The sequence below is a fragment of the Falco peregrinus genome, chromosome 1 (genome assembly GCF_023634155.1).
Source record: "Falco peregrinus isolate bFalPer1 chromosome 1, bFalPer1.pri, whole genome shotgun sequence".
NCBI lineage: Eukaryota > Metazoa > Chordata > Aves > Falconiformes > Falconidae > Falco > Falco peregrinus.
Window position 1 is genome coordinate 110,420,292 of NC_073721.1, and position 21,541 is coordinate 110,441,832.

General features: G+C 36.3%; 1 protein-coding gene across 5 annotated transcripts in view; it reads right to left on the reverse strand.

Annotated features, from left to right (window-relative positions):
• ENTREP2 (endosomal transmembrane epsin interactor 2) overlaps positions 1 to 21,541 on the reverse strand; it is a 145,757-nt gene that overhangs the window by 56,459 nt on the left and 67,757 nt on the right. For 3 of the 5 annotated variants that reach the window (XM_055814912.1, XM_055814881.1, XM_055814886.1), the window contains exon 3: positions 17,757 to 17,840. The exons of the other annotated variants lie outside the window; for them this stretch is intronic. In XM_055814912.1, the coding sequence (XP_055670887.1) occupies positions 17,757 to 17,840 (84 nt within the window). The remainder of the gene's footprint in view (positions 1 to 17,756; positions 17,841 to 21,541) is intronic. 5 annotated transcript variants of the gene reach the window in all.

A 21,541-nucleotide genomic window follows, 5' to 3' on the forward strand; every position in this document is an offset into this window, starting at 1 on the left:
ATCCCTAAGTGCCACATCTGCCCACCTTTTCAACACATCCAGGGATGGTGAGCCCACCACCTCCCTGCACAGCCTGTTCCAAAGCTTGACAACCCTTTCAGGGAATAAATTTTTCCTAATACCCAATCTAGACCTCCCCTGGTGTAACTAGAGGCTATTTCCTCTTGTACGGTCAACTTGTTACTTGGGAGAAGAGACTAACACCCAACTGCTTATTAACTTAAACAGTTAACGGAACTTCTACCAAAAATAGGAAATTGATTTCTTTTTGTTTTGTTTATTTTTTATGTTGCTGATATTTCAATTGCTAACCTTGCACTGCAAATTTTCTTGGAGTAAATCCACATTATTGGTTATATTATAAGCTTTTATGAACCATAGACAAGTTCCTGAAAAATCGCATCTTTAAAGAAACCCTGATTGCCTTACAGAAAGGAGTAGCCAGGTGTGCAAATGAACATCAAAATTTGTTTGATTCCCAAAAAAATGTAATCATCAGTAACTAATGTCAGGTTTATCTATCTTTACAGCACTTTCTCCATATGAGCATTCATTAATGAGAAAAATTCTATGTGCATTTCCAAAGTAACCTCTTCCTCTTGTCACGCACAAGACAAGAGAGAAGGATCCAGCACTGTCAAAATCATGGAACAGCTCTTAGAATTTCTGTTTTTCTAAGTCTCACAATCTGTAGAGAAGCTGCGTTTAAGTGACAGCCACCAGTGACATGGTCACAGATCAAAATACTGAAGCTCTCTTGCACACTTGTCTTCCCAGTTTTGCTATTTTATGCCTCACTTCTCAACGTCCTGGGCAAAGCATCACCTAACTGGGCTGGGCACATAGTTAGAAGGGAGATCTTGGGTCCTACACAAGCCTCTGGCAACTACGTTGCCTCCCACAGAGCACAAGGAGCCTAATAAAAGCAATTCCACTGCAGGAATAGGACACACCTGTTACACTGTTATCACAGCTTTTGAGGTGAAGTTCACCACCATGCTGGGAACCACAACAGAGAAAAGGAGGCATAAAACCATCAATTACCACATTAACAGGCATTAAAAAAATATGTTCATGTGCTTAATGTTTTTATCACAAATCAGTCTTCTCTAGCATTGGCACAAGTAAGTTAGTAAAGATAAATATATCTACCACTCTTCAAAGGAGTGGTCGTTGTGGATTATGATGGAGAGTCAACACATTATGAAACACTGACGTTAGATATGTTATTCATGAAATTAAGTTTGTCTAATTTCCACATCAAAATTTCAGCTGATTTGTGAGCTACTGAATGTTTGCTCTAATGGCTCATTGCGGCATACTTGCAGGAGCAGTATGAAACTATTAGGAGGGAGTATAAAATGCAGTTAACCCAATTACCAAGGGTAAGAGCTTACACTGAAGAAAACACAGAATTCAGTGTCAGACACTGAAGGGCTATGACATCTTATTGCTGCTTTAAAACTACAGTATTTTGTTCTTTACTTTTCTATCTATGACGTATAAACAAGATAAAATATTCCTAGAATTCAGGAAGATGCATTAATATCACGAAGCTCCAAAAGCTTTAGAGCTACCAAGAATTAGTATGTAAACAAAAATCAAAGCCAACTGATTTATTATGACATGTTAGCAGAAATAGAAGTCAAAGCTGATACTCTATAAAACGCACTCTATAGAAGAAATGTTAATAGGACTTCCTACTTAAATGTTACCATAGTCCTAAACTAATTCTACAAAACTAATTAGTTCTGCACTGATGCAATGATTGAAAATGATATAACAGCTCCCAATTTGAGGTGTCACCTCGCACCTGAAATAACAAACTAGCTTAATTGTCTTCATGACCTTAGACTGCTTATTTAAATTTTTCCAGTAACTTTGAGCTGCCGGTTACATCAAACAGTTCTCCTGGCCTTCTCATAATTTCTGTCTTTAAGAGTAAAACTATTTAAATATCAAGTCTTCACAGCAGTTTCTATTTAATCATCAATTACATTGTTTCCCTGCAGAAGTCTCAACTTCCATGATCATATGATTATATGATTCTCTCCCAGAACATTTCCCAGGCTACTCCACCATCACAAAGTCAAAAAGCCTGATGCAAGACTACAAATCTCAAAACCAACCCCCTCCATCCAAATTATTAAAAGAATGCTGGTGAATTTTATGTCGGTGTCATGGAATTTCAGCGTTTGAGTTTAATACAGGTAAAGCTGGTCTCTGAAATTCCTACCATAGCATCAAAACCAGTTACAGCGTTAAAGACAGGGAACAACCTTATCTTTCCTATTATTCTGCCTATTCATGAATCACTGCCTCAACGAAAGTTCAGCAACTGGATCACACTAACAAATTCTCCAAGTTTTTTCAGATTCCTTCCCAGTCAAAGTTTCTGGCTTGCTTCAATTCTAGATTTACATGTACAGTTGGACTGTCAGTAAAATGGCAATGTCAACACAAAATCTTTTTGCAGAGTGGTTTGAAATTCATCGATGAAAAATCATCTTCAGAAGTGTACGTGTTATTTTCGCCATTTGAATTTTGGCAACAGTCTAGATTCATGCTATTGTTTTCTTACTAAACTTTTACAAAGTTTCAGTTTTCCTTATCAGTTATAAACAAAAATGTTGTACACATCAGACTGAATAAATAATTAGTAAGTAAACCGATTAATGAAGAACTATTTGTGGTTTTGTCTTTAGCTAACTATGATGTCACTTTGTTTCAACAGTGCCCTGGACAATTCACCACGATTTTGTTCACAGTCTTAGGACTATACCAAGACATCTGATGTAGGTATGTTTCCCCTCTGTGCTAGAAGAGTTAAACTTCCCAAAACTTCAGAGAAAAGTAAAAAATAATTTTACAACTCAACTAATTTCTCAAGTGATTACTCTGTATTCCTTCAGAAAGCTGGCTGAATGCACAATGTAAGAAAGGCTGCACTGGTCCCGTGCTATGGCAGAAGATCTGAAGAGCCGTCCCAGAATATAAGGAAGGGCAGAGCCAAGGAGGCTCCACTTTATACCCCCTCACAGGCAAGAAAAATCTGGCTTTGATTTGCATTACTGAAATTTTCAGACAGAAGAACATTAACTTAAAGCAGGAATGATGCTAAGAGCAACAGTACTCAACATTATCCTTCAAAAGAGTAAGAATCAACCATAGGATTCTTCTGGGTTTTTTTTCCTGATACAAATGTTAGTAGTAAGACCTGTTACGATATTGTAAGACTGAAATGATACAGTACAAAACAAAAACAAGAGGGTGCCAAATCTCTTTCACTTCCTCCTACTGAGCGAAAGAAAGAACTCTTTAGGAACAGAACACAGAAATTCTCAACCATAATGCAGCTTATGCCGGTGGAGAATGACAAAACAAGAATTTTCATATCGATATAAAACAGAAGTGGAGTAATATGCCTTCAAGGACTAACCAGATTGCCAGCCACCAATATTTATGAAGCTTACCTTTCTACTAATAAAAATAAATGCACTGGCTTATTTCACTCCTTCAGCAGCAACAACAAAGAAAACAGAAGAGAGATGCCAGATGACACACAGTCCTGCTGTTTACTCTGCCCACAACACATTCGTACTTAACTAACACAACTGCTTTATCTCCTCCCCTTTTGTGCTATCTTGTAAGCATAAAAAGGAACATAAAGCGTTACAATGACTATAGTGAAAGAAAAAATTATCATAATTCACATTTCTTTGAATAATAAGTAAATACATACTCCACATATTTATACTTTTAAGCATTTTTTCTAGAGCATTGCAAATGCTTTGAAGTGATTCCACTGTGTTTTGCTGGCAGGCAAAATTTACTATCTATCTAAAGATACATGTCTCAGGTAGGTACATTGCCTTTTAAGATAAAGAAATGAAGCACATTGAGTTATTTCATAGACCTGTCACCCCTAGAGACTTCTTTGCTAGGTCAAGTATGTATACAGGTCTTCATATGACTGATCAGACCACTGAACGAAATATAAATAAAAGGAAAGACAAGCAGGATCACAGAAGATTTTTCTGTGTTCTTCAACAAAATGACCATCTCATTAATTCAAAGGTGATTTACTTCTGAAACAGAGGGGAAACGCTGCCTTTCAGCCTTTCTATGTGTCCTTAGAAAAAGGGCATCCTGAATACAGTGGCATTCAGGATAACCTCTGCTTCTGAGTTATTTGAATTGAATGACACCAAGAAAGAGCCCCCACTATGCACGACTCTACAAATGGAAATACTGCACTCTGGGATTCTAACAAGGAGACTGTTAGCAGCCTCTGGCCCAATACTATCAATTCAACTGTAAAGTACATATGCATTCCTCTGTAAATTTTCTTTTAACATGATCTCTCTGGCAAACAACGAGGATTACTAGAAAGGATGATCCCAATCAAAAGAAAAGGGTTTAATTATTATGAATGCTCTGATAAGCCTTAATTATTTCTGCAGTATCAACTGGATGCAAAATATTTTGCAAAATACTAAGAGATACCATAGCATACTATGGTATAAGTAAGATGGTACATAGGGTACATAAAGAAAGCAGACTAAATTTGGTAAGGAATTAAGCCACTTAAATATTCCAGACATTGGTTTTAATTGAACTACACATTTCTGAAATCTGTTTTAAGTATAAATAAGCAAAGTACATCAAGAATAAGTTTTTCTCATTGCAGTCCCAACATGCACGCTTAAGAAGTGCCACACCATACACATCTGCACAGAATAATAAACCAGTTCTCACCATGCCTTTACAAGGGACAGCCCATATAAGGGACCTTCCATATTGAAACAAACAAACAAATAAATTATTTAATCCCTCACCCTAGTAGGTTATGTTATCTTTCCACTACAAAGGAAGTTATTTATAGTCCTATTTACAGTAAAATTCATAAAAATGACTCTAGAAATAAATAGAGAGTACCATGGAAATCATTAAGACTAGAGAGGCCTGAATATACTGAAAATGTCTGAAAACACAGTGCAGTTACTACTAATTTTCCCTACTCTGATCACTGTTATTAATTTTTCACATTTCTGACACAATGCTATTTTTGATAACTGAATAAAAATATTTACGGTGTAATTTGGAAAGCTTCATCACTGGACTATACTAAAAATGAGGAAAGAACTTTCACAAACATCACTTCCTAGTCATGTCACACCAGAATTTTCTCCAATGTTCTCAACTTTCTTAAGAGGACAAAAGTCTAAAAATGTATGTGTATATGTGAAAATATGTAAATATAATTATTTTACAGACTGCATATGCTACCAGAAGAACATTTCTTCTATCAATGTCATAATTCTGCCTTGTATTTTTCAGTCACCATAGTCTGAGCAATAAAACATGAAAAACTAATCTGAAAGACATCTGTATTCTCCAAAATTCACTTGTTGGACACTAATACTCAGATTAAATCAGTGTCAAAATGTTTGTTAAATCACATTGCAAGAGAACACACACGGACAATTATACTATGCTTTAGAACACCATCCAAGGCTCTCACCGTGCAACCTCTTTCAGGAAGGAAGGATTTCCAGCAGCAATACTGAAAAAGTTAGGCAGTCTGTCAAAACAGAGAAACCCCCCTAGAAAAGTTCTGATGTGCAACTATGAAAATGTACTGCATTTGCATTTTATAGAACAAAAATACAAATCAACAACTATCTTCATGGTATCTTGATTATTCCAATACTGGCCATTCATGCCTTTTCAACAACAGAAACTTGGTACTTTAATACTAAAAACCCTCACAGAGATATGATGAGGACATATTTTAGTTTAAATCTATGAAACGCACATTTAATTATCATCACTATATTGCCTGACAGTCTGAAGTTGTACGAAACCTGCATCTACACTGTTGTCTGGATGCTTCCAAGATACGAAGCGTTAAATTAAAAGTCACCTATAATGTAGGTCCCTCCCCACCATGCTTTCTAAGTAAAACAGTATGCGAGATAATCCATTTTTACATCTCTATATAAATTGGTTTTGTTACCCTTATTAGATCCTTATTGTCCCGGACCCACAAAAATAATTTTACTGACAACTCAATAAAAGGGAGATATCGGGGGATGGGTGTGTGTGTGTGGGGGGGGGGGGGGGTGTCTGTGTGTCTGTGTAAAAAAAATGCATTTCAGAATAATCAACTGTTCCAATTTTCTTTCTTCTCCCTTCCTATTCCCCCTGTAATTATACTCCAGCAAAATACTGCAGCAGCAATACCTCCATGACAAAAGTAGTTTATGCCAACTTCATTCTTATTTGAGCAACTACTTCAGTTCTCAAAAAGCAGGAAGACTAGATAAGGTCTTTGTGGAAGACTGCTCTTGCACCATACCTGAACTTGATTAAAAGGCACTACGGTGTCTTAGATCTGCTGCAATGACAGAAGAGCTGCCCACCTATGGACAGAATATCCATGCTTGGGTCTTGGGTAGAAGAGACTAAAAATGGCTTGCAATTGTATGTTGCCAAAAGGTCACTATTAAAATTAAACTTATATAGTCTAAAAATGCTAACATAGGACATTTATGGTACCTTCTCTATTCTCATCGGTGGTCTTGTGACTGGTGGTTAAAGAGTACAATGTCTCTTCAAAAACATTTAATATTAAAATGTTCAGTCATGGTCAAAACCTCTTTTCTGATGATAACTACAGCTATACTTGAAATTACATTTTGAAGAAACCTTAACTTCTGAAGAATATAGAAAAACAGTCCTAAAAATAAATCAGTTATTCTATGAGTACTGTAACAAATGAAGCCTGGCTCCCTATGAAGTTTGGTTTCAACCACATTTCTTGTTCACATTGTGTTCTTCAATGTTTTCTTACCACCTCTCCTCTTAAAGAGTCTCACATGCCTTTTCCTTCCATCCTCCCATTGTCCTGCTACCTGCACCGTACAAGAAACACCACAGGTCCATGCCTAGCTCCAAATGGCATGTGCTGTCTGACCAGCGCAGCTGTGCCTGGCAGATCAGTTAGCCAAACAAAAAGGTATTCCAAGTCATGCTTCAGCTTTTCCCTTAGTGGGAAACACTCATTCAGGCTAGAACTTCTACTGAACTACCAATTTTATCTATAGGTCAATGATTTTCTCTCTTTAAAACCTATATTCTTACAGCAGATTTGGTTGCAATTGTTCTGTTCGCTCAAGCATTACTAGGGAGGAACAGCAGACAAAGAAAGAGACTTTGTAAATACTGTTTCTTTAGAAAAATCCTGGAAAATAGGTTGATACCCAGCAATTCAGAAGATCTGGGAATGTGGAAAGTCTGAGGATTCCAGGGCAAGAGGGGTTGCTAGTGCTAAATCTACACTTCAACATCTGTGGAGAACCAAGATTTCTGTAAAAATGAATAATGCTTTGACTAGAGCATGTCTGAAAAATTATTTTATTGTATCATAAGCTTCTCTTACCTATAACTCTGCTTTAAAGCATTTTTTGTCTGATTTTGATTGTAACATGGGACGATTGAAAAAGGTGAAGGATAATGAACCTTTTCAAGACAAGTGTCTTGTTGCACTGTGAATAGATTCACAATGGCAGCTCTCGGATGTCTCCGTCTCCTATGAAAACTTTGAGATTCCTTATTATTTCTCATAATGCAACACTTCTGGCTATAAGAAGTAGTGATACCTTACAAAACCACGTATGATTACAGATGAACACATTCTGGTATTTTATTGTGTTCAAAATATAGCAATTTTAAGGCAATTTTTTTAAGAATAGCAGACGGTATGGCTATAGCAATCTGAGACTAAGCACTTTTTAGGAGATTATTAGTATTCTCAGTGAGATTATTTGTGAATGTTTTTTCCTGTACATTTCTTAAAAGTAGATATGATATACCTGCTTTCAGAATGTCCCGAAGTAGATCATTTCAATTTTATGGATGCTACTAAAAAATAAAAGGGATTTACAGAACCTGATATATTATCTCTCTCCATTCTTTTTCATCACTTTCACTTTTGCCTCTTAATATTGCTTTTTTCTCCACAACTGGCCTCAAGTAACTTATTCTCTTTTGTTTTTACCATGATCTTTAGACTTCCTTTCATCTCATTTCCCAAAGGCACAGTTAAAATTGTATTACCTGCAAAACTGAAATCTTTAATCCTCAAGATAGGTGGCTCAAACCACCTTTTTGCCCTTATTTTCACTGTCTTTCACAACTTGTTCTTGCAGTGTCAGGAGGAAAAAGGAGGAGAAATAAAAGAACAACCAGCTCCAGCACACATCACAGTTTGTGACTCGCAACAGAAGACATTAACATTTCAGATTTTCTGTCAACATACAATTTTCTACCAAAAAGTAAAATTCATTGAAGTTTTACATCGAAGCCAAAAAAAAAAAAAACATCTCTGAGAAGCTATAGTGTGCTAGTACTACCCTAAAGCAGTAAGTTTAAGACACAGTTTCTTATACAAAAGGAGAAAAATCTAATAACCAGAGAACTTCAAATTCCATTACAATGATAATTCAGTATCATCCATATGCTTTAAAAAAACAAAACAAAACAAAAAAAACCCCACAAAACCACACAGGTAAATCTGCTAGTAAAACACATACCTTGGGACTCCTGACTGCAAAATTAACACTTGCAAAGTTATGGCCATCACAATGTCTGAATGTGACCATCACATAAATATTTATTTATATGTGTCATATTATAATCTAGAGAAAAACTAACAGACATTTTTAAGTTTCTGTAACTAGGAAATGCTCCAAAATTTACCAAATATGAAGTTGGTCAAAGCTTTCGTTTTAAGATCAAATAAGTCATTGGAAGAATGGACTACACCTCTGACGTGATAATACATAATTAAGACGGAAGGAGCAAAATTCTTAAAAAACCTGTAAGATTGTGAATGCCATGTATTGGTCATATACAGCACGTAATCATGTATTACAACCATTCAAGGCCAAAAAGTGTGTGCCTAATGAATATCTATATCCCAGCTTATGAACCGGCCCTTCCTTTTGTTCCATATTTGCACAAAGACAATACTACAGTGTTTCCTTTGAAGTGAGAAATCAAAGAGGTCCAAACTACAGAAGAATGGAGGTAGAAGGTGAATACATACAGAAAACTCTTCCTGAACTCTTGACCATTAGCAAATAACTCTGGTTTCTTCTCTATGTTATTAATATTCACTTTTTTGATAATTCTGAATCCTATCCTCCTCTAGTACCACAAATTACCCAGTGATGATCATCAGAGCCCTATCAGTGAAGTCGATCAGAGGACAATTCCACCAACAGAAGCCCAATCCCCACAGCTCTCTGTAAAGATTGTGCTAAATAAACACGCAAATGGCACCTCAAATGACAACTGTCTGTGTGCGTCCAGGCTGGAGGCTTTTGTCAGTACCAATACTACACACACTGAGACCCAGCACAGTTACCTCTGCACGCTGGATGAGTATCTACCCAGTGGTCTCATACCAGGATTTGACATCGTCCAAAATTAATTGATGCCTACAGAGAGGAGCACCTCTAGATCTTTCAGGTGGGGAAGGAACGAGTTAGTATGTACTTTGGAAGTGCTAACTCCCATGCAGGCAATGTTTTCCCGATAACCCATGCCTGAAGCGATGCGTCAAAACTGTAGGCATGAAGTTTAAGATAAAAAATGGTTAAACTAGCTTCCTTACCACAGGTTCCATGATCTCAGTATAAGCTGCCTCCAAAAAATACTTCCTTTGTTCTAAACCTTGCCATTTCATTTGGTGACACCTTTTGCTAAGTAAAATTATGAATAATTATGCCCTATTGACCTTTTCTGGGCCCGTAATGCCTTTTGTAAAATTGGATCTGTTTTATTCAAGACAGAGTTGTCGTACTTATCACTATTCCCATCACCTTTCTCTTACTCTTTCCCAATAAGGTAATTGGAACTCCATTCAGCATTGAATAAATGGGTTTAAACTATAAGATATATAACAAGATATTATGGCTTGTGCATTTCTTTCCTAGTAACACCTAGCATTTTATGCGTATTACTGAATGACAAACATTGAACTTCTCCATCAAACAGCACTTATCATAATTCAGCTCCTAAGTCCTTCTGTATCATTTAGCTCACCAGCAATGAATCACACGCAGGATACTTAGCACAAACATTTTTGATGTAGCAACACATATGTACAAAGCAACACTGGAAGGAAATGACACCAGAGGAACAAACAGATTTCACCGGGTAGCAGGTCTGTCTCCTAACTCTGGCTCTGCTAATGACCCCTGCTTGGCCTCAAGCAAGCTTCTTCAGCGGAATGCCTTTTCCATCGCTGTGAAGGAAGAACTTCGAGCCTGTTTAACTTAGTACATACCATCATGCATCTGACCATAGTAACTATTTGCATACAGTATGAATCAAGAATTTATGTACCAAATACATAAATCAAGAGCTCCTTCAGATTTCTGCAGGTCCAAACTTGTAAGCTTGAGCTTGGTTAGCTTCAAAACTTTCTTTTGATGATGTGTTGTATCTTACTGTATCACTTCTTATGGGCCAACACCTGTTCATTTTGCTGACTAAAGCACACATACAGCATTGCTCCTTTACGAAGACCCTTAAAATGTTTGAAGAAGAAGTTTCAAGGATGAATAAGCCATTCCAAAATGAGCTGTCTTCCCAGGAGTAGTTTGCACTTTCACTTTGAACTGAATGTCAAAAGAAGGCACAACCTCACATCAAGTGCCACTGTATGAAAACTGACTCATTGAAAACTTCAGCCATAAGCAATTATTTCAAATATGTAGCATCCCTGCTTTTTCAGTCCCTGATACCAAGGGGCTGCACATACCTTTATGCCTGCTATATGGAAGAAAATCAGCAAAGTGTAAAGTGAAATAAGTACAGCATATGAATAAATCAGGAGCTCAGTAAAAAGGAACAGCACGCATTAACTACAGTTTGAAGAATGACTTACTGCTACAAAGGAGGAAAAAGTCTCTATCTGCAAAGTAATTAGAGTCCTCCAAAAGCGATGTAAATATTGTATCAGATGAAACCATATTTGTAAAACCAAGCTTTCTTTTCATTACTCACACTTTCATTTCGGACATATATATAGAACAGGATTTTCTTGTCATTGCTGGCATTTCAATCACTACTTCCCCTCACAGTTTTTCAGTGATTTCATAGTCGAGACACTAACACCTAGAAAATGTTACCTTCTGTGCTGATGAAACATATCATATTACTCAACACTGCGTAGCGTACTTTGAGAAGTTTCAGGAATTGACATGTTAAGCCTGCTCCTGCAAACCCACCGATCCTCTGTACTTGTAACACTGCATCTGTGTGATTTTTCCTGTTAATTCCTGTCCTGTAGTTCTCTGCAAGGTCATAAAGTAATTCTTGAATGAACATTTGGTTTTTTACATTACTGAAATACTTTGTAGGAAGCAAGCTTTTTGAAACACTGTAGTTTGACAAGAGGTATTACAGACTTTTTCCAACCACATTACATACATATGTCTATATTTAATGTGGTTTAAAGTGTATACATTTTAATACACACATTTATGATTTGTGAAGCAGCAAGAATAGCCAGAGGCAAATGTACTTGTCTCTGTAACCTACTGTATAAGTAGATGAAAAACTTGCAGCATGGTATTTTGTTCACAAAGCTTTGGCTTACATGGTCTACACATAGTAACATTTATTATCACTTATTCTAGAGAATTTATAGTTTCCCTGACAGAGATGCAGAAGGACACAACCAGAAACAAAACTGAAAATTTCTGAGCACCAAGCATTACAAAATGGTGAGATCAGCAACTGTGCCAGTACTAAGTTAATGCAAGACTATCCGTGGTACAGACACAAGCTACCTGTTGGATCAGCCCGATGCTGAATTTAATATGAAGATTTCTGACTTTTCTGTGAAGTCCGCTTCTCCACGATAAACACATGGGCATTGTCTTTCCCCACAATGCAGACAAGCAGCTCATCTCATTTCACTAAGAGCTAAATAATATTTTTTATGGCTAATGGTGTGCTCACAGGAAACTTAACATGAGCAGCCAAAGCACTGTACATTCATACCTTACCGTATTTCAGACTAACATTTCTTCTTGCCTATTTCCCGAATAATCACAACCCTAATAATACGTATGATAAAGTTTTAAGATCTGTTATACTGAGCATATATGTTATATGTTATATATAATAGTCTGCATATATACTCTTCCAATGGTCCCTTCGAAAGCTTTGCACAAACTCAAAAATGTATCAACATACAAATATCCTAAGAATATAGGATTACTTCTCATTGAATCAAGTAGTAGTAATTATATTTTGTTGTTGTTATTATTACAATAATTTAAAATATTACTTTTTTTTTCTTAATGATCTATTTTATATTTTTGTATGACAATATCTGAACCGATTGTTTTCTGTAATCTCAAATCATTCATCCAGGGGAAAAAAAAAATCAGAATAAATGCACTCGCATTTTGCCTGCTTCTGTAATCAAGAAATCTAAGATAGGAAAAAAAAAAATCTCGTATTAAATCACAGAATCCATAGCCTAAAAGACTTAATGGACAGTGTCTCTTACTTCTGTTCAGCATGGTGCTACATGCATTAACAAGCACCTGTGTTAATTAACAAGCACAAGTTAGGAGCCTGTCCTAGACGAGCTTTCTCAGGGCAGGGAAGATTGCTGGGGCTGCAAGGTGTGAGCCAGAGGGTCTCTGCACAGAGCAGAGCCCGAGGAGCAGGCAGGGCAGGCAGAGCAGGCAGGTTGCAGGGGGCAGAAGCAGCCACGTTAGCAACCTTACAGACAGAAACAGCAGTGTGCTGCCGCTCCGAGATTTACAGAGGAAAGCAAACAAGCAAGGATTCCCCACAAAGTTACCTGGATTCTCAGAAGATTCTTATGGAAACCCTTTAAATATTTCTATCCTCTCTTCTCTAGTTCCATTATAAAAAGGTAACTATTCTAGTTTATATGCCAAGAAAAATGGGTTTTAAAAGCGTATTGATCTTATCTACCCAGTTCACTCTAGTAGAATGCCTAGACAGTCCTGTCTCAAATCCCTGGCACACACAAGGTCCTACCATGAACAGAAAACAAAGTGTAGCTCTTCGACTAAGTAAAAAGAAGCATAAGCAGCTAGTAATAGTGGGAAGCCAAAACTAGACAAATTTAGACTAAGGTATTGATTTTGAGTAAGATTTATTAACCATTGGAATACTGTATCTATGAGCACGATGGAGTGTTCATCACAAAGATAACACCATTACATTTTTAGAAAAATATTTTGGACTACGTGCCAAAACTCCAAAGGAAGTTTTGCAGTCATGATCAAGTTTGTTTGGGCTGTTATTTTAAGAGGTCACAGTACATGATTTTATTGATCACTTCAGCCCTTCCAATTTATTCAGCTATAAAGTGTACAACACAAAAATATGAGAAGATAAAACTTCATTTAATTACAGATTATAGAATTAAATAGATAACTCACACATAATTTTATAAAAAGCCCATTTAAAAAACCTTCTACACAGAAATGTAAATCAAACCAACACTGCTAATGAATGGTTTGCAAGTGCACAAGAACCAACAAAATTTAGCTTCTCATTATTTGCCTCATAATAGATTCTTCTATGATTCAACGATATCACTTTGAAAATTGTATCTTAACATTTGCCAAGAAGACTGAAAAAGTGTTGGCATTTCAGATTTGTTTAATTCAGAAGTCAATGTCCTTTGCCTAAATTAAAATAAAGGTTTGAACAAAATTATTTTCTTTATGTCTAAAGCAACGTTCTATATTAAACAGGGAGAAATATTCCCTGCTGTGTGGCACAGCATCAGGTTAAAGAGTTTAATGCTTTTATGTTAAGAAACTTAAATTATATTCTGTTTTATCCTAAAATATATAAACCCATTGAATTCTACTCATTATTAAATTACATTTCCTCCAGATAAAATTCCTTTTTACTAGGTCTAATGAGGCTATTTAACTTTTTCAGAGAAAGTGGAAACCTTGGTATAAGTATTAAAATACATGCAACTATTACTAATTTGAAAGCTAAATATTTCAGATTAAAGCTTCTAAAATTAAACTTGGTGTACATGATGATAGTCCTATTAACTTGTTTTCATTCAAATAGATCTTGTAATTTAATTAATTAATTAATAATTGCTTGGCTAATATTTTTATTTCTGTATTTCTTCATAAAAATGTTCTGTGCAAAAACCTAACTAGAACTTCAAAAATTATGCTATTTTACATTATAATAAAAGTTACTGGTTTTAATTTACAAGAAAAAGTTATGCCTCTCTCCTACTCTGTTCTATTTATTGTTAGAGTAGCAATCAGCTTCTACCAAGAATAATCTTCAAAATAATTATCTGAAAGCTGTTGACAGTGGAAAACAGAAAGGGGCACTGTGAATTTCCAGTAGGATTTGTATCAAAGAACAACACCTAATTAAAGACCAGAAATAGCAGTTTAGTTTATTCCTGTATCACTATGTAGTAAATAACAACAATAATAAAGTTAGGGATTCAGTAGTTGCTTCCCAGGCTTTTCAAGAAGCCTGGAATCCAAAACATAATCTTGCCTCTGTATACAGCAGTACACATAAAGGGAAAGATCTATTTATATCAAAACAAATCTCCTCTAATATCTGATAATAAGAGTATTCCATTCAGTTCCTCCAGGAAATGCCCTGTCAGCAAAGGCAATTTGCAAAGCGGAAATTCTGATGGCCATACAGATTATTTCCTCAAGTATAATCAGATTAAAAGGACTGCAACACAACAGTGAGTTTAGCATTGTCATATTCTACATGCAGCCAGATGTGTTTGTTATTTCTGTAATGCTACATTAGAGCAGTATCAATGTAGTTTATTTTAATATTTTATAGGGAACTGTAACAGGGGGACTGGTTTAGTAATAAAGCCCTTGAGCTCTCAGCTCAGAAACGTTAACGAAGTAGAAATTCATCACAACTAGATACTTCAGCATCTATTCATTTTCTGCTATTTTGATTCTAATTAACACTTTTAACATCTACACCTTTCAGAAGTGTGTTAAAAGGGATGAAGACGAATTCTAGGAAGCTCGGTAACCAAAGCATTTTTCCCCTGAAGCATAAACAAAAGCTACTATACAGAATCTTACAGCTCATGGAATACTCAAGCTGTAATGAGAATGAAGCACCGGATAACTTCCAGTCCTATTAGAAAATGAAAAGCTTAGTCCAAACAGATAATTTTATTAGTTGCTCTGCTGGTTATATCCTCTCCCTATTATTCTTAGCAAACACTTCCAGATCTAGATCTGTAGTAATTAATTTTGATATCTAAAAAAACCCTTTTCACTCTGTTCCAAACCCCTTTCACACCCTAACAATAAGCCATTCCTGCCTTGGCCCCTGCCTTCTCCCCCACCCCAGTGAGCAGTGACAGGTTTCAGGCATATTTGCTTCTAGTTTTTTATTCTTTCCTAAGGTGCTGACCTCAGCAACAGCCGAAGAAATCTGGACAAAGCAAAAAGTAAAAGGATTTTTCAGCACTGCAACAGGATCCTTTCCAAAAGATAGCCTTATACACTCTGCACTGCTTTGGCATCCATTTGCTGAGGATGAACTAATACTAGGCAAAGGCATTACCACTGCTTGATGCAAATTCATACTGCAAGTCTTATCATTTGCTTTCAAGACCTTTGCACCAAAGGTTCATGAAATAAATAGATTTCATGTGCTAGAAACCTTGGACCTAGAAGGTGTTTAGTCGTGTCAACCTATTCCATGAGTGACAAACGCACCCTTTCACCACCCCAACATTTACATGCTGAAACTGTATCTCTAAACTCAAAATCTCAAAGATTCTACATGTTGATCCTCACTGTGAAGTGTTCGAACTTCCAGGCTTTCCAATAAATATATAAGCATACCTAAATATAAAATAACAAATTGTATTAAGATTATAAATTATATAATTACATCATCTATACTGTATATACTGTATATTGTATTAGACTATTATATATATTTAAAAATCAAAATAGACAGTATGACACACTTCTTTTTACATTCACTCATTTGAAAAGTGCCTTTTCCACTGATCTTAATATCAGCGGCCTACAGCATACAAGTAATACCACAAACTTCCAACAGCAATTGTAACAAGGAAAGTTTGCTGGTAATTATTTTCATAGCAGAAAACAAGTTTAAGTTTTGTCAAAATAATCTATTAAAAGGGCAAGGGGGCATAACAGATGATACACCACAGAACCTCATACAAAGTTTGCTACATGAAAATAAGCACTTGAATCTTTCTATGGTCTGCACTTAATTCTGCAACAAAATTAATCAGATAATTTTACTGTATGTGCAGGCAGTCAACAGAAGTCCTTTTGACAAAAAAAAATGTCTTCTGTAGTGGTTTCTATTGTCTAATATTTATCACTGACATTTCCATTTACACACCAGTGCTTCTCTAAAATGCTCCCGATTTGAAATGCTTCAAAAATAACTGCTCCAGCTCTATAATCAGGTGAAAAAAGCAGAGTTTATATCCAGTGTGATCAGAAACACTCCAAACATAAACACTATCCAAACAGAATTTTGATCAGATAAGCCAGGTTTAAAACTTGAAACTACCTCAGCCATACCATTTTAATTTTCTTTCCAACATATTCTCTGAGGAAGCAAAACACAAAACTTTTAGAAATTACCTTATAAAATACTATTTCTCAAAACTGTTCCATGACAATAGCAGGACATGGTTAGGTTAGGAAAGAAGACATTTTTCTAAATTAGTTTTGTATATAACAAAGCAATCCATATTTAAAAAAAAAAAAAACAGCCAGCTAAATCAGTACTCAGAAATTAATATATCAAAAAAACCCATCTGAGTAGTCAAGTAACTTCAAAACAAATCTACTAAGATTGAATTTATACTTCCATAGCAACTGCAATAATAGGCCCCTCCATATAAACAATATATTGCTTTCTGCAGGTGTCACATTGCTGGAAGGATTCACCTCCATGGAAGTGTCAGGGAAATGCTACTCCATATAAATTAACCTTCCGTAACATCTGTAGCAGGATACCCTGAGGAAATAAAAGCTCACGTTATCCTGCTGACAAGGACAGGCATCAAAAGGCTCTGCAAGCAGCCCCTCCTGGCAGTAGCGTAATTAGAGAGAAGACAGGTTGTAAAGGTCAGATACACAGATATTTTGCATCTTTCTGGAAATATGAATAGCAATTAACCACTCCTGTGCGATTACTCTTATTAATGAATAATTGTGTAGTATCTCTGAAAGCTATCACACCAGGACAGTTTTACTTTCATCATTAAGAAGGCTTCTGTCAGGTAAGCACGGTCAGCAAGCCATGACTGCTGCATCGTGTTCACAGTACATAAGCATTTTCAGCGTTGGGCAGTTTGTAAGGCAATGCTTCAATGTGGACAGCGGTTCTTCCAAATTCGATTCTCATTTAACCTCATTATAATTTTGGTCGTTTGAAGAAAAATTGCACCTGCATCTCTATGGAAGACTCACAAGAATAATTTGATGGAGATCCATCAATACATGAACTTCAAGCTCTTCAACTTCAAAATCTCACTCATGTATATCTGAGGTAGAACTGAATCAATCCATAAGGTTGTGTGGGATTTTATAGCATCTGGAGTTAAGGAAACCCCAACACTCAATCACAAGCATGTCTAGCTCAGGATCTAAACTGTTACTCACCTGGCAAACAAATTTCACTGAGATCAAAGTATTTTTCCTCAACAAGCATAGATTTTCTTTGAGTAATGGTGCATTTCCTTCCATCTGTTGCACAAACAAAACTGAAATCATGTGAGTTTTGATTGTACGAGGAATGAGGTATCCATCCCCAACTCCATCACCTCCCCAAATACTTTATATTAGTTATGCAACTGTTTATTCTACTTTAAATAAAAAACATTTCAAATGCAATTCATTTAATCTAAAATACATTTCTGAAGTTACTGTTTCCTCACCATTCTAAGTCAAAATACAAAGTTTAACAAATACTCTCCATGCTGCCCAAGTAGCCAGCTCTGGCGATACCGTACAGATGCAGCTTTACTCCAGTTATCTAGAGGATGAAAACCATACAGTCATCAGTTTTTCCTTTACGTACCTGGATAACACACATACATCAAGTTATCGTTTGTCTTCCCTAGATTAGACACAAAATTTAGTTTTTATGTTGTTACAGCATAAACTGTTTAAAATGGAAGAAAATCCTGTACTGGGAGGACATGGGAAATGACGTAATACCGTATTTCTATTTAGCTATTCTCAACACCAGTTCAATGAAGAGCTGACGACCATTAAAAGAGACCTGTCCAGCAGCAATACAGTCTATACCAAGATCCCTGGAGCAACACCAGATTGCCAGCTGTCCCTCCCAGGATTCCTTCCCCACATGACCCAGCAGCGTGCGCGGAATGCTTTCTCGTTTCTCCACTGTGACACCAGGACGACGTCGACTCTCCAGACCCCTGCAGTGGTCTGTCCAGCATAGGGGGTTTTCTCACGCTCCCAAGGAAAGCTCTGACCAACATGTTTTGCTCTGCAAACCCTCATGGAAGGGACTGGCTGGAACGTTGATTACACGAGGCAGAACTGCTGGTGGCAACACCACCCCATCGCTGCTCGCTGGGCCCTATTAACAAAAGTTCACTCCCCCCTTCCCCTCCCATACAATCCCTATAGGATACCACACTGCAGACATGTTTGTGCATCTGTCTGTGCGAATGCACATATACAGTTCTTGAGCTCGGTGCGTAAGTTTCTGCTCCTCCATTCTTCTGTCCATATACAAGTGAAAATTTATCAAGTGGAAGAAAAAAAAGGGGAGGGCAAGCAGACTGCCTAGAGTATGTATCTCTAATTCTTTTGCCACTTTAGTATTAAAGTGTACAATGTCATGAGCCATTCTATATACGCCCTTTTTATTATTGTATCTGCTTTTAAGGCAAGGACCATTCTAGCAAAAAGTAGTCAGGTTTCTGCTGTTTTCTTTACTGTCTGAAAAAGTAACAGAGAAAACCAGTATATGTTTTCCTATTACAAATAGAGTTCTATTAGTTGTTGTTTTTTCAATCAAATGCAAATACTGATTCTCTACTGTGGTTCATATAGGTGGTACGTATAGTAGTTTAATATATGCTATCCCATATTTCCAACTTTACCAATACTACATCAGAAAGCATGAATATTTTCCTACTGATTCCTGGTAGCTGTCACTCATTTTCTCTTAAAAAGCAAATACCCCCACACATAAAACGCTGACGTAACTATACATATTATAATATCAGTGCAAAAAACCCAGATAAAGTATAGCTTTATAGCTTTTTAAGATTTCAGTAGTGGATAGTGGATATTCCAATAAAGCTTTTTTTTTTTTTTTTTTTAAATCACACAGCAAAACAACAGAGAGAGAGATATGTGTAACTTCACGATACATTCACTTATCTCTGTGTTTAGAAGTACACTCAAAAACATGCCTGTGCTGTACCCTAAACTGCAGGTCTCAGAGCAGAGTCAAGCCACTGAATTATTCTGATGGGCATTTTTAATGAAAATTCAGCAAAGCTAAAAGAAACGAGATCTCCTAATCCATGTTCAACGCAAATGGAAATACAAATATGTCAACAAATCAACTTTTTAATTACGTTGCTCTTCAAGGAGACCAAACATGATAACAGTATTAATAAATAAGCCAGGCTCATGATCAAACATAGCGGCTGAAAAGAGATCAAAATAAATCAAATGACTTGATTGCTTTTTCTCTTAATCAGCTTTCAATACTGTAATGTTATGGAAATCAATGTTATGCTATGGAAATCAGCAGAGTGAGAACACCTATAAAATCACAGATTAAAAAAAAAGCTACGAGACTGCTTGTGACCTGACTACGCTGCCCATGCCCATTCCCCTGCCATACTGGCGACAGAAATTACAGGAGCTTAGAGGATTTAGTATCTTTATGGGCTCTGTAGCATAAGCCACTACTGTGGCATCTCAGAAGCAACAGTCGGTTTGTGTTCTGCTGCCACACGCACTCAAGGCATTGAAAGCTCTGGAATACTCCAAGACGACAGTTTTCATTGCTTACTGTCTCTGAACAGAACAGATATCCTTCTCCTTCCCCCCCTCTTCTTGGAGGTGGCTCGCTCTGATCACATACAGCACTCACCCTGAAGAACACGACTACATCAAGCTTAAAGTCTGGCCAGCTCAGAAGATAAGAACTTTTTTTTTTTTTTTTGAGGGGGTAGTAGGTGGTTTATCCCCACCCACCCAATCCACCCCCCACCCTGAAGAGAAAAGATTCTTTACTTCTGGTGAATAAAAGTCACGTATTTAGCAGAAAATTTGTATGGAAGAACACATTTAGGAGACGCTAAAGTAAAAATTGTTGTTCACTATTTCATTGGATGTTAGAATGTACTCTTTCCTCAGTGCAAAGTAGATACATGCAATTTAGAACTAAGCATCTTATGACATAGATATGGATAAATTGTTACTACTGCTGCTCATGGCTATATAAAATCTACTGTATGGCAGAAAAAACAATCAGTGCCTGTTCTATCTAACACTACATCAGATCCCATATTTTAAAAAGCATTAAAATGCTTTTACACCTCTACTGTTTAATAGATACACCTATATTATAGATATCAGTATTTTCCTTTCCTAATATGAAACATTATTATGACAATGATAAAGAGATTGAACAGATCCTTTTAATTAAAATCCTAATAAAATATGAAATACGACAAAATTCTGTTCTGAACAGTGTTTAACTACATATCTACAGACAAACCATAATAGTTTCATCTCTAAAATCATATTATTTTATGGTGTAGAAATAGAAAGCATCACCTCCAGCTGAGTGCAGTGTATTTCTGTTTGCATTATTATACATTTGTGCAAGTTTTCTACCCAAAGATTTTGCAACCCTGAGCAACTAAATATTGCAATATATGAGCAACTAAAATTTTGAACCATAAACATAAGTTTTCTCAGTCTGGAATACAGGTAAGTCTGGTAAGTAATTTTAAGCCATCAGCTTAAAATCTTCTGCAATGATTAAGCTTCATAAACTGTAAATAAACAGGGATCAATTGAGTTCAGTGGAAGTCTGAATCTAGTAGTTGTAGGAATGCAGCAGGAAATTAATCACAGATATCAAAATAGCTTTTGCTTCTATTACCAATCTGTTTCTACATTACACTGTGTGTAATGACTTTCATATTGGTACTCTACAAGGCAGAGATGCCAAAAGTAGTAGCAATGTGAAAAGTTATTACAAGAAGTTGGGTTTGCACATATTTTGTTCAGTATATGTATTTACAGTTCTAAAACATACAGACTCCTTCACTCTCAAAGCTCATATCTGGCTTCTTTTGACTTTGGAAACCCTTCAAATCTTCCAAAATTCTTGAGACTACATCAACTATCAGGGCTCAAAGTATTGATATTTCATTTTTTTTGAA